The 17,867-nt window shown below is 44.8% G+C and overlaps 1 protein-coding gene across 2 annotated transcripts in view; it reads right to left on the minus strand.

Moving 5' to 3' along the window:
- Positions 1–7,468: 7,468 nt before the first annotated feature.
- LOC120933746 (C-type lectin domain family 10 member A-like) overlaps positions 7,469–17,867 on the minus strand; it is a 49,419-nt gene continuing 39,020 nt past the window's right edge. For both annotated transcript variants that reach the window (XM_040347120.1, XM_040347119.1), the window contains 2 exons: positions 14,649–14,755; positions 7,469–7,890 (listed from right to left, as the gene is read on the minus strand). In XM_040347120.1, coding sequence (XP_040203054.1) covers positions 7,740–7,890; positions 14,649–14,755 — 258 coding nt within the window. In that variant the 3' untranslated portion in view covers positions 7,469–7,739. The remainder of the gene's footprint in view (positions 7,891–14,648; positions 14,756–17,867) is intronic.

Here is a 17,867-nt window from a genome sequence, read left to right on the forward strand (position 1 = left end):
TACATAGGACTGTTGTAAGAACGAACGCTCTGGAAGAAAGGTTAAGCGCAGTTGAAGACATACTGTTCCCACTACAGGGGGAACTTAAAGGGTTACATGAGTTAACAGACCTTCAGGCGGCCAAGTTAGACGCGATGGAAAACCGATTGCGGAGAAATAACGTGAGAGTGGTAGGCCTCCCGGAGCAATGTGAAGGCACAAATCCTACTATATTTATGGAGAACTGGTGTAGAGAAATTTTTGGCTCTGACAGCTTTTCACCCTTTTTCTCCATAGAAAGGGCCCATAGGGTCCCCTTTAAAGTACTTCAACAAGGGAAGTATCCAAGGCCTATGCTACTAAAGTTGCTTAACTACACAGATAAGATGTCCATGCTGCAAAAAGCTAGAGAGATGGGGGACATTACATATAATGGAGTAAGAATCTCAATATACCCCGACTTTTCACCAGATTTACAGAAACGGAGAGCTGAGTTTATACCAATCAAAAAGTCCCTTCAGAAATACAGAATCACATATGCTCTTCTGTACCCGGCTCGTCTTAGAGTAGTAGCTCTGGGCAGGACTATCTTTTTCAATGACCCAACGGAAGTCTCCAACTGGCTGGAGGCAAATAAATCAGCTTTATAGCTCCCCAGAGACAAGGGGGGTGGGTCTAATAAGCAAAGAGGAAGATGAAAACACGTAAAGTCCATATAATTAAAAGGAAGGGAGAAAGAAGAACGTATATATATATATATATATGTGTGTTTTTTTTTTTTTTTTTTGCCTGGACACCACTCCTGGCATCCCAAGCATTTTGGACTGCTCAGTTACGGGGGATGAAAACTAGCCTGACAAATGAATGATAAAAGGTCCAAACAAGGTTTTTTTTTTTTTTTTTTTTTTTTTTTTGGGAAAGGAAGAGAAAAGAAAAAAGAGACACATGATAACAGAGGACAGTCCAGTAGAGGGACCTGGCCACGGAAGGTTCAATAAAAATATGAGCGGACTGGAAATTTTTTTTTTTTTTTTTTTTTTTTTTGCACCTTAGAGATATGTAAGGACACTCGGTGAAACCCATGTTAAAATACTTTTTATATATACACATATTTACACAAGTTTTACTAGGTTGACACGGTGTATAGTGATTTATGAAGCCCTGTATCAGGGCCCTAATGGCAACATTATTACTGATGATTAAGAGATTAACTAAAGAAGAAAGCAGGGGGAGATAAATTTGGACACCAAGCATAGTACGCACATTTGAGTACCCCATCCTTTCATTACCCATTACCCTTATGGAGAAGGGGAAGTGAAGTATTATCTAGGGGTGGGGGAGGGGACTTATCCCCCCCTCCCCCCCCCCCTCTTTTTTTTTTTTTTTTTTTTTTTTTTATTGTGGGGGAGTACTTGACACATAAATAGAAATATTCACACTAAAATGCACTGAGATATTTTCAGTAACACGTTAGAAACAACTAGCAACTAGTTAGCTAGCACTTTTTGATAAACGTCACAATTGTCGCAACGTTGAATTAATGTTTGTTTTTTAACCTACTGTAAACACATTTATGACATAATGTTTTTACTCCCCTTAGGGTTATGTCCCAGGGGATTTAGTATAGGGGGGTGGTATTATATTGTCAAGGGGGGGGAGCGGGTTGGTTATTACTCTTTCTTTTACAGGGTTGCAGGTAGTTTTGATTCAGTTTTTTTGAGAGAGAGAGAGAGGGAGGGAGGGACACGTGTCTGCGAGTCTGTAGTATGTGTGAGAGGGAGCGTAGAGAGGTCACTGGACAAGTCCCCAAGGGGTGCCCAGTAGGGCGAGGTAGGAAGTGGGCGGGTGGGAGGGGAGGGTGGGGGGAGGTGGGGGGGAGGGGAGGGAGGGAATGGGAAGTGTTAAAGGGAGGGGATAGGAAGCGTACACTACTTGTATTAAGAGCTGTATTACGGGGGGTGAGAGCGGGAGGAGCGAGAGAGATGAGACCAGAGGGCGCCCAGGTTTACATAGAAAAGCGAGGGATGGCCATGTACCTAGGCTGCGGGACCAAAACCGAGCACTTTATTATTATGTTAAACAGTCTAGATGCAGGATAGGTTACTGGCCATCACTTCTTGGAATGTACGAGGAATGGGGGATCCAACCAAGAGAACAGCAGTTATGTCACTCCTGGAAGATGGTATACCGGGACTGATATGCTTGCAAGAGACACATTTGACCAAGGACTCCGTTTCATTATTGAATAGTCGTAAATTTCAATCCCAGTTCCACTCGGTGCACTCATCTTATTCAAGGGGAGTGAGCATATTGGTGGGGAGGGGCGTGACGTTTTCCTGTATCGAGTCTCAGATAGACGACCAAGGTCGATATATATTTCTTTCCTGTCTAATCGAGAACCGCCCATACGTTCTAGCCAACATGTATATCCCCCCACCATTTAAGCTAGAGGTCCTATATAAACTCCTTGAGTTTGTTTTGGATAAAACAGCTGTTCCGGTAATAGCTGTAGGGGATTATAATGAGGTTTTAGATAGAAGCCTGGATAGATTCCCTCCTGGGAAAAAATCTAACGAGGGACGACTAGCTCGATTCCTAGAGGAAATAGGGTTGAGGGATATATGGAGAACTTATTTTCCACAGGATCACCAATACTCGTGCTATTCCAGCTCCCACCACACGCTTTCTAGAATAGATCTGGCTGTGGGTAGTGAGGATGTAATTCCCCTGGTAAAGAGAATATACTATGGCCCCAGAGGGGTTTCGGACCATTCCCCTCTGGTGCTTATATTGAAGATTGGAGTTAAAGTCTTCCGCAATGAATGGAAATTTAACCCAGGTTGGCTGGAGTTGATTGTCGATCCAGGATCCTTGGAGTCTAAATTAAAAGATTTTGTATACATTAATACAGGATCCGCACCGACGGGAATAGTCTGGGATTCTCTGAAAGCCTTTATGCGAGGTCTGCTAATACAGCAGGTCGCTAGGATAAAAAGAGAAGGGAGAGAGCAGGAGGACAGGTTGGCCCGTGAGACCACTCAAGCAGAACAAAGGTTTATCGAGCAGCCTACCCCAGACACGCGGGAAGCATGGTTGACAAAACAGCTAGAGTATAGCACAGCCATTCTGAGAAACGCGGAGAATAAGCGAACTCTGCAAAGGCAGTGCCAGTTTGGCGAGGGAGAGAAGATAGGGCGGATGTTATCGCTCCTGAGTAGAACTAACTCCCCCCCGTCAAATATCCTAGCAATAAGGACAATAGCGGGAGAAACTTCTATGGATGGCCAAGTGATTCTACAAACGTTTTGCGATTACTATAAAGAACTCTACAAATCTAAAGGGGGGGTTGGGAGAGTAACCATGGAAACATTTTTCCAGAAAATAGTAGTCCCTACCCTGCCTGATAAGGATAGACAGGCCCTGGAAGCACCAATCACTTTAAGCGAAATCCAGCAAGTAGTAACCGAGATGCCAAATCAAAAATCTCCTGGCCCGGATGGATTACCCATCGAGATATACAAGAAATTTAGCGAGATCTTGCTTCCAGAGTTGCTGAAGGCTCTGGAAGGGGCTGAAAGTGGAGGTACACTCCCTTGTTCAATGCTGGAAGCAACTATCATAGTAATTCACAAGGAGGGGAAGGAAAAATTGTCGCCCTCATCTTATCGCCCAATTTCCTTGCTACCTACCGATGTTAAGATCCTAGCTAAAATTCTAGCAACACGCCTAAATAGATATATTAGTAGCCTTATTCACCTAGACCAGTCAGGGTTTATACCAGGCAGGGCAACAACTACCAATATAAGAAGAACTTTTTTAAATATACAAATACCAACGGATAATGAAAGACCCAGAGCGGTGCTATCTCTTGATGCCGCTAAGGCATTCGATAGCCTTGAATGGAGATACTTATGGGAAGTATTAGAGAAATTCGGCATCGGACCTCGCTTTATTAGATGGGTTAAATTACTATATAGCGAGCCAAGAGCTAAAGTTAAAATTAATAATGAGATATCGGAAGTCTTTCAACTAGAGCGAGGGACGAGACAGGGGTGTCCTCTATCCCCCCTTCTGTTCGCCCTCGCTATGGAACCACTTGCAATAATGGCCAGGGCGAGGTCGGACATAATGGGGTTTAGAAGACACCAAGGGGAAGACAAAATTGCACTATTTGCAGATGACATCTTGTTTTTTCTAGGTGATGTTGAAACCACACTAGACAAAGTGATGCAATTGGTAGACGATTTTGGTCATTTCTCAGGGTTAACAATAAACTGGGAAAAATCTGCCCTTTTACCACTGGATCCAGTTGACCTCCAGCTTAACTCTCAACTAAGTGTGGTTACAAAATTCAAATACCTAGGGATATGGATAACGAAAGACGTCTCTCAATATGCAAATTTAAATCTTGCCCCATTGCTAGCAAAGTGGAAAAATAAATGTGATATCTGGAAAAGACTGCCCTTGTCCGTAGCAGGACGATGTAACCTAATTAAAATGCTATGGCAGCCACAATTATTATACGTGCTCCATAATGCACCCTTATGGTTGGGATACATGTGGTTCAAAAACATAGAATCATTATTTAGAGAACTTATATGGAAGGGAGGCCAAGCAAGGATAAGTTTGCAAACACTTCAACTGCCAATAAAAGAAGGGGGAATGGCGGTTCCACACCCAAAGCTATATTTTATTGCGTCACAATTGCAACATTTAGCAGGGTGCGGAACCGCAGAGAGAGACGACTCCATTATCCGTTTGATGTTAATACGCAACCCCCACAAACTGCTGGTGGAAGCTCTAGAGGCAAATTTTTTCCCCCACAAATACCCCACCATAAAACTAGTTACTAAAGTTTGGCATATTACAAAGACCCTATTGGGATATGTTGGCCAAACAGAATTTTCCCCCCTATGGAAAAATAACAACTTACAGGAAGTAACAAGTATAGAAGAATCGAGGGAGTGGACGAGTCAAGGTATAACCCGCCTAAAGCACCTGTTTGAGGACAATACCTTAAAAACATTTCTAGATTTAACAAGGGAATTTAATATCTCAAACAAAACATTTTATAAGTACTTGCAGATTCGCCATGCTATTCAAGCACAGTTTAGCTCTAATACAATTGTATGGACCCAGATCCCCATCCTTATTAAGGTAATCAATGCAAGAATTGCCAAAGGCTTAATATCAACATTATATAATAGTCTGGGCGCTAGCGCGATAAGCAGAGCGGGCCCGGCTAAGAGTAAAGTAGCATGGGAAAAAGACTTGGGAACAATATCACCCGAACTGTGGGATAGGATCCTTCAACAAGGCGCTCTGGTCTCAATTGCCCCCGCGCAAAGACTGTCCCACTTGTTCTTATTATATAGGGTATACCATACCCCGCACAAAATGTTTAAATTAGGGTGGAGACAAAATAATGAATGCCCGAGATGTAAAGATAAAGGAGATCTAATACACATGGTCTGGAAGTGCCCCAAACTCTATGGCTTTTGGGTGAAAATAATAGAAAAGATAAACAAAGTCTTCAGAATATCTCTTGACCCAGTGGCTAGGATTTGTCTTTTGGGGTGCATAGAGGACATAAGAGTTCCTCAAGGCAACAGGGAAGCTATATTGAGATGCCTCTTCCAGGCACGTAAGACGATAGCCCAAAAATGGCAGGCACAGACTCCTCCGTCGGTAGAAAACTGGTTAGCAACTATGAAGCTAACAATCTCAAACGAGAGAGTGTACTTCACTCGTCAAGGGAACTACGGGAAATTTGAAAGAATATGGGGACCGTGGCAGAGGGCGGAGGGGAACTTAGGCTAGGGAAATCGGAAAAATTCCTTCCAGGATACTACGCCCTCCCCCGGCAGCAGTGGCTGATCCCCATTGAGGTCGGGGTGGGACGGATGGGAGCCCCAAACAGGGTTTAGCACCCCCCCGGGAATTTGACCCCTAACACCAATATAAAGGAAAAAGCTGTAAACCCAATGGCCTCATCTCTTCTCGTCTCTCCTTTTTGCACAGTGGATCGATCAATAGGGTAGCACGCTTCCTTAGACAGGGGTAGGGAGGGGGGTTGGGGGAGGGAAAGAATAGACATATGGCTAGGTGATATAGCAGGCACCAGGCACCTTCGGCTATACAAGCTGAGAATATGATTAGTATTGTCTGTAATTTGTCGTTTTTTGTTTAATTTTCCTTTCTTGGCTCGTATGCTGTAATATTGCTATCTGTTTAAACATCTGCCTGTTGTACCAAGCCATTTTAAAATCAAATAAAAAACAAATAAAAAAAAAAAAAAAAAAGTGCTCGGTGTTGAAGTGGTTAAAGGCCTTGTAGCCTCTGGCAAGGTAACCCACCCCCCATGTTGAATACATGTGGTATGGTATGCAGGTATGTACTGGCCATTGGGAATACCGGGAGTTTCCCAGTGGGCCGATGGTTCAGGGGGCCGGTCAGGTGCATTCCTGGAGCCGCTCCTCTGACAGTGAGTGATCGCGATTTCACTCCTGTTAGGAGGAACAGCTCCCGTAACTTGCTGGAGAGAGAATTAGGCTATCTGCTCCCTCCAGCCTGCAGGGTGAGATAGACAGCCAGCAGACTTTCCTTCCTTTCACCTTGTCACTTATCACATGACTGGAGAGAGGAACATGATGCTGCCTTCAGAACTGTGAGTACATGTGGAGGGGGGGGGGCACTGACGCAAGGAGGCTGCTGATGGGGACACTCAAAATTTAAGTGGGCCAGTCTGGATGAAGTCCAGGGCCACATTTTTGTCCCAGTTCAGCCCTGATGGTATGTATGTCTCAAGAAGGAGGGAGACATGCAGATCCCCCTAGATAACACCCGCATGTGATGCTGAGCCTCCATGTTTGAAAGAACTGAAATTCAATGAATGACTTGTGGTGGGGTCAGAGACAGTCAGGCTGGGGAGGAAAGGCCTAAGTGACACTGGACCACCTCCAGCCAAGTAATGAGGCGGGGCTCTATCTGACTCTTTGTAGCTTATTTTTTTTTTGTATTTTGTGCGTGTACTCGAGAGAGAAGCCGGACTGCAGGAGTTGGGAGTAGGCCTCCCCCAGAGGCAATCTGCCACCTTTCTCCATGCCCCGGGTGGCAATGGCAGGTGTGTGAGGGGGTCCTCCCACACAGCCCACCCTACCTGCTCCGCTTTGAAGCCCAACGGGGTAGAGGGACTCCCTATAAGGGAGTGGGAGGATCTAGCCCGCTCAACCAGCCCCGTTAGTCCTTCGCCTCTCTTTTTAGAGACCGCGTGGTCAGAGTGTGTGCATGTTAACCCAATTTCGAGTGCGTGTAAGTGTGGTGGTTTTTGTGGGAGGGGGGTGGGCGTACTAAGCGCAGGCTAACCTCGCATAGCACACCCACCGGGAGCCGGGCTGAGACCACCAAACTCAATTCACATGTAGCCGAGACCGGGATCCGAACCCCTAGCTGCAGAGGTGAATGGCTTGTCAGCACAGTGCCAATCGCGTTGAGCCACCGCAGCTCCCTCTCTTTGTAGCTTCTAATGCACATTGTGATGAAATACAGGAGCCTATAGAACTGTGAAAGACTAAAAACAGGGCTGGAGTTCAAGTTGAAAACTGCAGATGAGATCCTCCCATTCTAGAAGAACAACAAGTCCCAGCATATTCTGAAGCATTATTTTATATAGTAGTAGATGCTATATGGCTGTAGTATGATGGAGGAGGAGCAAAGGTAGACAGAGATATCAGGTGTCCTCTGGTGACCATCAGTCCATATCAGAAGATCATCTTCTTCTCACAGATGTAACGTAAGGTCTTTGAACAGTGAAGATCATTCCACTTAACTCCATCCTTTAACTGAGCACAGTCTTCCCCTCCTCCAAGACCATGACCCATCCAATCATCGGGCTGATTATTCTCCCAGAACCTGAAGGACAGAAGAGACAATAGGGATTAGACCAAAATCGAAACTGAGCAGTAGGGATGAGCTTCGAGTTCGAGTCGAGGTCATGTTCGACTCGAACATTGCCTGTTCGCTGAACAATTTGGGGTGTTTGCGGCAAATTCAAAAAGCCGTGGAGAAACCCTGTAAAAGTCTATGGGAGAAATCTAAAGTGCTAATTTTAAAGGCTAATATGCAAGTTATTGTCATAAAAAGTGTTTGGGGACCTGGGTTCTGCCCCAGGGGACATGTATCAATGCAAAAAAAGTTTTAAAAAAATTAATTTTTTTTCGGGAGCAGTGATTTTAATAAGCTTAAAGTAAAACAATAAAAGTGAAATATTTCGTACCTGGGGGGTGTATAGTGTGCCTGTGAAGCAGCGCTTGTTTCCCGTGCTTAGAACTGTCCCTGCACAAAGTGCAATTTTTGAAGGAAAAAAATAATTTAAAATCACTCGCGGCTATAATGAATTGTCGGCTTCCGGCAATACAGGGAAAAGTCATTAATAAAAAGACTGGAGACCGAGAGTGGATTACCACCGCTGGAATCTTTTTTTTTTTCATTTTTAATAAAGGACTTTCCCAACAGTGTTGAATTTGGGGGGACCCCCACGCATTCTTTTTTTTTATAATTGATTTCTCTCTTTATTGCCGGGAGCCGACAATTCATTATAGCCGCGAGTGATTTAAAATTACTTTTTTTCCTTCAGAAATTACATTTTGTGCAGAGACAGTTCTAAGCATGGGAACATGCACTGCTTTACACCCCCCCCTACACCCCAGGTACGAAATTTAAAGGAATATTTCACTTTTATTGTTTCACTTTAAGCATTATTAAATTCACTGCTCCTGAAAAAACGGTCGTTTTTAAAACTTTTTTTTGCATTGATACATGTTTCCTGGGACAGGACCCGGGTCCCTAAACACTTTTTAGGACAATAACTTGCATATTCGTTTTTAAAAATTAGCACTTTAGATTTCAAACGTTCTAGTCCCATAGACTTTAATGGGGTTCTAAAGTTCACACAAACTTTTGGTCTGTTCTGATGCGAACCGAACAGGGGGGGTGTTCGGCTCATCCCTACTGAGCAGAACTGGGACCTCAGGAATGCTATAAAATTAGATTTTAAAGGTGGGAGCCCAACAACTGTGATGGGCTGCAAGAGAGATGACCATATGCTACAATGTGATTGTACAATCTACTGAGGTTAGATCAGTGGTGGCCAACCCCAAAAATACACAGCCCCTAGCTATGTGATGAGTTCTTCCTACCACCTCTTTCCCGGATTGAATACATGGGGAGTTTTCTCCTCCAGGTCCTTCCCTGAGAAGGTCTTCCCCTTTACTCCTTTGGTCTATGTGAGGAGTTCTTGCCCTCATCTCTTTTCCTATTTGGCGGAGTAGAGACAAGCCAATGGTTTGGCTTAAACCTAGGCTGTTAGGAAGAATGTACAAACATTTGGTCCCCTTTTTGGTGGGAGCTGAGCATCATCTATAGAAGTGGTATTTCTACTGCTTCTATATATAACATCTTCCTGCTGTCGCTGGTTCCTAAAGAAGCAGCAAGTGCTGGCAACTTATGAGTCCCTAGCAACCACCTCTGGCACATTATTTACATGGGTGGGAATCTCCAGTTGCATTAGTAAAGGGATGGGGATAACCACAACTGTCTCTGGCCATATTTGATCAATGAGGTCACTACTTTCCCCTCCCCTTCCCTTATAAAGCTGTCATTCAGCGAGCAGTACTGTTGGGAATGGCCATGTACATCAGGTCAACCAAGATTTTAATTCCGACAAGCCGGTAGGTTTCGGGCATCATGATTGATGATGGATTTACAATGAGGGACTCTTTTTTCCGTACTTTTCTTTAGGTGTTTTTTATTCATGGGTTACACAGTTAACCACTTAAGCCTCGGAACCATTTTGGTGGTCAAAGACCAGGCCACTTTTTGCGATTCGGCACTGAGTCGATTTAACTGACAATTGCGCGGGCGTGAGACGTTGCTCCCAAACAAAATTTACGTCCTTTTTTCCCCACAAATAGAGATTTCTTTTGGTGGTATTTGATCATCTCTGCGATTTAATTTTTTTGTGCTATAAACAAAAAAATTCAATATTTTTTACCTTTTTGCTATAATAAATATCCCCAAAAAATATATTAAAAAAAATACTTTTTTTTTCTCAGTTTAGGCCGATATGTATTCTTCTACATATTTTCTACATATTTTTGGTTAAAAAAAAAAAAATCGCAATAAGCGTTTATTGATTGGTTTGCGATAGGGTTGTCCCGATAACGAGCATTTGCACAAGTACTTGTACTCGCGCAAATGCTCCGATGCTTCACCCGATACTTTTCTTCTATTTTTCTAGGGTAGAGTGGCCGGGGAGGGCGGGAAGAGTCAGTGGCTGGGGAGGGCGGGAGAGGGCAAGGGAGTGCGGGCGGAGTCTGGCTGGAGAGGGCGGACAGTCTGTGGATGGAGAGTGCAGGCAAAGTTGGCTAGAGAGGGGGCGGGCAGAGTTATATGGGCTGGGTGTAACAAGATGTCTGCTGCTGCTTACTGTAGCCGAGTGCAGGGTGTACCAAGATGGGCGTAGGGACGTTCACCAGTCACCAATCCTGATCCTGATGCGGCTGCCCTACACCCCTGCCAGCTTACCACTGCAGGTGAGGACTCGCTCTCCGCCCGCCGACTCCGTCCACCGGTAGTGAGACATTTCACGATCTCTGCAGCCACGCATCGGGACAATGTCTCTGCCTGCGATTAGCGCAGCGCAGTGCCGACTTCCTGGCGTTCTCTGCACATGGGGTTTGCGAACACACCGGAGCTCATCCTTACCAGCAGGGTGTGTGTGAAGGACTGAGAACATTTCAGGGCTCCAGCCAGCAGGGAGATGTGCTCCCATTTTGGAGACAGGGCTTCACCTTAGGAGACAGGTGTGAACCAATATAGCTGGATCAATTGAAGAGGAGATGTGTGCATTGACAGGCTTGGAGGTATGTGCATTGAAGAGAAGTTGGTCTGAGGCAGGGGCGTAGCATAAGGGGTTGCAGGGGTCACAATCACAAGCCCGCCCCTAGCTCCAGGGGGCCCCTGCAGCCTCCCTGTCATATTATCATATCCTCCACAAAGTCCAGCTCTGATCTGTCCTAGGGCCCCACACCCACACTCCAGTACTGGGCTTCCACTTTGCCTTCTACAGTTCACACCCCTCCAATCTCATTGGCTGGGGAGAAGCTGTGAGCCATTTCCTGAATGGAGAGGAGCACAGGGTGAGAACCGCCCAGGGTGGGAAAGTGTCTGTGCTGTGTGCTGGCAACTTGGAATGGTAACCGAGCGCAGCGAGTTAAGAGGAGGAGAGTGCCGTCCTTTAGCCACAATGGGACTGATGTCACTGGTGAGGTAAGACACCACTCAGTGTCTCCTAGTCACCAGCTGGGATTCTCTGTACCTGACAACTGGGGAAAAGACACTCCCCCCAACACCTGCCAACACTGACAGAGAAATTGCTAAAACAAATCCCTTGAGGGGCCATTGAAGAGCTACAGGCTCCAGATTTTGTGTCACATGGCTTTGCCCTCCTACAATTAAGTTTCCCCCCCTAAAGCCTCCTGACCAGCCTCTCTTCCCTGGATGCTGAGCTCCTTTCCCATTAGAGCACTATATACTGCTCCTCCTCCGCAGGGCTGAAATCACATTCTTTTAGAACACAGCCAGTCAACCACAATCTGCACATCATGTATCTGCCTACTGCGACTATACTGCCATTCTGAACAGAGAATTTCACAGGTCAGAACGGCAACATAAAAGCCAGATACACCCTGTGAAGGCTGACAGACTGTGTGTAAAGGAATGTGGTTACAGCCCTGTGTATTGTGGGGGGGAGGAGCTGTATACAGTGCTGGGATGGGAAAAAAGCTCTGCCAGGGGTCCCTGTCCTCTGATTCTCCAGCAGTGATCCCTGCCCTCTGATTCTCCAGCGGTGATCCCTGTCCTCTGATTCTCCAGCAGTGATCCCTGTCCTCTGATTCTCCAGCGGTGATCCCTGTCCTCTGATTCTCCAGCGGTGATCCCTGTCCTCTGATTCTCCAGCGGTGATCCCTGTCCTCTGATTCTCCAGCGGTGATCCCTGTCCTCTGATTCTCCAGCGGTGATCCCTGTCCTCTGATTCTCCAGCGGTGATCCCTGTCCTCTGATTCTCCAGCGGTGATCCCTGTCCTCTGATTCTCCAGCGGTGATCCCTGTCCTCTGATTCTCCAGCGGTGATCCCTGTCCTCTGATTCTCCAGCGGTGATCCCTGTCCTCTGATTCTCCAGCGGTGATCCCTGTCCTCTGATTCTCCAGCGGTGATCCCTGTCCTCTGATTCTCCAGCGGTGATCCCTGTCCTCTGATTCTCCAGCGGTGATCCCTGTCCTCTGATTCTCCAGCGGTGATCCCTGTCCTCTGATTCTCCAGTGGTGATCCCTGTCCTCTGATTCTCCAGCGGTGATCCCTGTCCTCTGATGTACAGGTGAAACTCGAAAAATTTGAATATCGTGCAAAAGTTCATTTATTTCACTAATGCAACTTAAAAGGTGAAACTAATATATGAGAGAGACTCATTACATGCAAAGCATGATAGTTCAAGTCGTGATTTGTCATCATTGTGATGATTATGGCTTACAGCTCATGAAAACCCCAAATCCACAATCTCAGAAAATTAGAATATTGTGAAAAGGTGCAATCTTCTAGGCTCAAAGTGTCCCACTCTAATCAGCTAATTAAGCCATAACACCTGCAATGGGTTCCTGAGCCTTTAAATGGTCTTTCAGTCTGGTTCAGTAGGAATCACAATCATGGGAAAGACTTCTGACCTGACAGTTGTGCAGAAAACTATCATTGACACCCTCCATAAGGAGGGAAAGCCTCAAAAGGTAATTGAAAAAGAAGTTGGATGTTCCCAAAGTGCTATATCAAAGCACTTTGATAGAAAGTTATGTGGAAGGGAAAAGTGTGGAAGAAAAATGTGCACAAGCAGCAGGGATGACCGCAGCCTGGAGAGGATTGTCAGGGCCATTCAAAAGTGTTGGGGACTTTCACAAGGAGTGGACTAAGGCTGGAGTCAGTGCATCAAGAGCACCACACACAGACGGATCCTGGACATGGGCTTCAAATGTCGTATTCCTCTTGTCACCCCACCCCTAACCAACAAACAATGTCAGAAGGGTCTTACCTGGGCTAAACCTGGTCTGGTGCTCAGGGGTCCAAAGTCCTCTTTTCTGATGAGAACAAATTTTGCATCTCATTTGGAAACCAAGGAGCCGGAGTATGGAGGAAACCAAGGAGCCGGAGTATGGAGGAAACCAAGGAGCCGGAGTATGGAGGAAACCAAGGAGCCGGAGTATGGAGGAAGAATGGAGAGGCACAAACTGCCAAATGCTTGAAGTCCAGTGTGAAGATTCCACAGTCTGTGCTGATTTGAGGAGACGTGTCATCTGCTGGTGTTGGTCCACTGCGCTTCATTAAGTCCGGAGTCAATGCAGCCGTCTACCAGGAGATTTTGGAGCACTTCATGTTTCCTTCCACAGACAAGCTCTATGGAGATGATGACTTAATTTTCCAGCAGGACTTGGCACCTCCCCCACACTGCCAAAAGCACCAAAACCTGGTTTAATGACCGTGGGATTACTGAGCTTGATTGACCAGCAAACTCGCCTGACCTGAAGCCCATAGAGAATCTATGGGGCATTGCCAAGAGAAAGATGAGACATGAGACCAAACAATGCAGAAGACCTGAAGGCCGCTATTGAAGCATCCTGGTCTTCCATAACACCTCAGCAGTGAACCAGGCTGACCGCTTCCATGCCACACCCCATTGAGGGGCCCAATCCAAGTACTGAGGGCCCCAAACCAAGTACTGAGTACATATGCACGCTTCTACTTTTCAGAGGTCCGATATTGTTCTATGTACAATCCTTGTTTTATTGATTGCATGTCATTTTCAAATTTTCTGAGATTGTGGATTTGGAGTTTTCATGAGCTGTAAGCCACAATCATCACAATTATGACAAATCACGGCTTGAACTATCTTGCTTTGCATGTAATGAGTCTCTCTCATATATTAGTTTCACCTTTTAAGTTGCATTAGTGAAATAAATGAACTTTTGCACAATATTCAAATTTTTGGAGTTTCACCTTTAAGGGGATACACTGGGAACTCAAAACTCAAAACTCTTAAGCCACTTTGAGTATCTTGGCATGCGGTGGGTGTATCTGCACGCACGGTGGAAGTGGAGGGTGGTGGTGGGGGGGGGGCCGAAGTCAACTTTTGCATTAGGGCCCACAAGCTTCAAGCTACGCCTCTGGTCTGAGGGACACATTACTAAGAACAGAAGTAATGCTGAAGAAAGGGCCAGGTGGCTTGATATTTTTTTTGCCTATTAATACTGTGCAACCGAAACCCCTGCTGGGAAAGTTTATGGACTTTACGTTAATCTGTTTTCATAAAAGTGGGCTACCAGACCCTTAAAACTGGCATGGACTTCACACAAAAAAACATGTCTACCACTGAGTCTAATCACTCCATGTCACAGTACATTGTTGTTTTCTGGGTGACAAAGTATTGTACAGCTCTGGGTGAAGTGAAATAAAGTCTTAACAATGTGCTCTAGGGATCCATCGGTGTGCCACCTTTTCAGATCATTTTGCCAGATCTTAGAGATATGTGAGAAGGGTTTTGATATTTGAGGTTTCTGTGTCTTACTTTGGAGTTACGTCATAAGGAGTTCCATCCACCCATCTCCAGGTTCCATCCGCATCCGTTAGGCCGATCCACAAGTAGTGTTGGTTTGCAATCCTACGCAGAAAATCCTTAAGAAAGACAAAACATAGAAGTTGTTAGAAGATGAATTATTATACACACAATGGCTGATTAGGTCACATGACAGGTGGGCTACCAGTACATTTTTGGGTTTGGGTAGGAAACTGGGGAACCGGGAGGAAATCCACTAAAATGATAAAAAGCCTTCTGTGTGCAGAAGCCCCCCCTCCCCCCCAGCCCCCTAATACTTACCTGAGGTCCCTTTCGATCCAGCAATGTTGCAGGAGTGTCTCGGCTGCCCATGACTCCCCTCCTCATTGGCTGAGACAACAGCGTGGTGCCATTGGCTCCCACTGTTGGCAATCAAAGTCATTCAACCAGCCAATGAGGAGACAGAGGGGGTGGCGCTGGGCCATGGTCCATGTCTGAATGGACACTGTGGCTCAGTTTGGGTGCTGTCAGTAAGGCTCTGTCAGAAGACAGAATAATAGCGGCAGACAAATTCCTGTTCCCCCGAATATCTGGAAGAAGGGGCGCATTAGTGCGTACCAACGTGCAAAACACATTTGCGCATGGCCATAAAAACCAACAAATATGCACATGTGCACACAAATTTGCGCAGCGCATCTCATCATAGATAAGTGTGCCAAATGGGATGTTTACCCTCTTCAATACCGGCACTTTCCCCCTTCCTGCCCAGGACAATTTTCAGCTTTCAGCGCTGTCACACTTTGAATGACCGGTCCATACAATTCCTGCACCTTTTTTTATTATTTTTTTTACTTTATATTTTATTCAATTTTATCTTGCACATACAGGTTAAGAAAACCCAGGTTAACAAAAAAAGAAGTACAAAACACATTTCCCTCCCCAAAGGAAATATACTTTATCTTATCTACCCATACCTTTTATACCCCCCCCCCCCCCACGTCCCCCACTACCTAATACCCCCCTCCCTCTGTTTTACCCTCCCCCATTCCCCCCACCTATTTCTCGCTACATATTCTTTATTTCACCATATTTCTTCGTTAATTTTAAGCTTTTCCACTCTTTTTCACATTTCTTATCAAACCCCTTACTTGTATCTTCATAACAATGTCTTAAATATTCCATATTCCGTATCTCTTCTATCTTATCAAACCATTCACCTATCTTTGGGCTTTCTACTTCTTTCCAATTTTTCGGGATCATACTTTTTGCGGGATTCATCATATGTATTACCATTGAATTTTTATATTCCTTTACTGGGATATCAACCCCATGGAACAAACAAGTCCAAGGTTCCTCAGGTAGGTCTATCTTAGTAATCTCTTTGATGTAACTTAATACTTCCTTCCAGTATATCTCTATCTTAGGGCATTCCCACCATATGTGGGCCATAGTTCCCACCTGTCTACACTTCCGCCAACACTCCGTTGTCTGTCCTATCTGGTACTTCCCTAAGATATCAGGGGTCCTATACCACCTGGTTATACATTTGTAGTTCATTTCCATCATCTTATTATTTATTAGACATGTGCACACTGAAATATTTTGTTTCGTATTTCGTTTTCGTCCGAAAAATAAATTTATTTAGTTACTCCCGAAATTCGTTTTTATTTATTTCGTTTTTCGTTAAAAAAATGCATTCGTCCGAAAATCCAAATTGAGGTTCAATCTGTCATTGAAGGCTTATGGTGTCTGTCGAATGTTCTAAGAAAAAAAAAGAAGATTCGATAGAATCTTTAAAAAAAAAAAAAATGTTGACTCTTCATGTCTCTCTATGTCGAATCTTCATGTCTCTCTATGTCGAATCTTTTCTCTCTATGTCAAATTTTTTCTCTCTATGTCGAATCTTCATGTCTCTCTATGGCCCCGTACACACGTCCCAGAAACTCGACGGGCAAAACACATCGTTTTGCTCGTCGAGTTCCTTGTGAAGCCAACTTTTTCCATTGACTAACGAGGAAATAGAGAACATGTTCTCTTTTTGGCCCGACGAGATCCTCGTCGGTTTCCTCGGCGAAAAGTGTACACACGACCGGTTTTCTCGGCAGAATACGTCTCCCATCGAGTTTCTGGCTGAATTCTGCCGAGAAAACCGGTCGTGTGTACGGGGCCTATGTCGAATCTTCATGTCTCTCTATGTCAAAACTTTTCTCTCTATGTCAAATCTTTTCTCTCTATGTCGAATCTTTTCTCTCTATGTCGAATCTTTTCTCTCTATGTCGAATCTTTTCTCTCTATGTTGACTCTTCTTCATGTCTCTATAATTTCGAATCTTTTCTCTCTATGTCGAATCTTTTCTCTTTATGTAGAATAATATTGGACTAATAGAGTTAAGGTTAGGCACATTCGACCGCAACGAAAAAGGAAAATAAAGCATTTGTTTATGTCGGATCTTTCGGTTTTCGTTTTCTGTGCTTTCGTTATCGTTTGTTAAAACGATAACGAAAATACCTGAAATTCAGACGAAAATGCATTCGGATGAAAACAAATGCACATGTCTATTATTTATGGATGATCCGTGTATACGTTTCAAGATTCGACCCACCTCTTGGTTCCTACCTCGTTTGCCCAATTCCCTTTCTCAATTTTTTATGCCTCTCCGCTTCCGTCAAGATTTTATATATTCGGGATATATTCCCCCGAGTTTTTTCCATGTTACATAAACGCTCCATTGATGTTAGGTCATCACCTTCTCTTAACGGAGAAGGGAGTGCCCTGCACCTTTTTTTTAAATGTTTGATAATCATGAAGCTGAACGCTCTATTTAGTAATCAAAGAACTTTGTCTCTGTGAAGAAGCTACAGCAGTGTAAACTCTGTTACATTCCTGTCTGGATGAGGCAGCAAGTGGCACACACATTTTTTTTTTAAATGTCAGAATTTCACCAAGAGATTCTATAAAAGGTGCAGATTTCTGTTAAAACTTGTAGTGTTGGCTACCGTGTGTGTATGCAAAGGGTTAACTATTCATTTGGCCTGACTCAGTCATAATCTCTCTGTCTTCCAGTGCTTAGATTGTTGTCCTGCAAACTGGACAATCTCTTCACAGGGTGAGGCTGAGAGCCGGTTCACACTGCGGCGGGACGACTTTGGGGGGCGACTCTGCCAGTCGTCTTGAAGACGACTTCAGAGGCGATTAGCAAAATGACTTCTGTATAGAAGTCAATGCAAATCG

Source organism: Rana temporaria, chromosome 3 (assembly GCF_905171775.1).
Source record: "Rana temporaria chromosome 3, aRanTem1.1, whole genome shotgun sequence".
Lineage (NCBI taxonomy): Eukaryota > Metazoa > Chordata > Amphibia > Anura > Ranidae > Rana > Rana temporaria.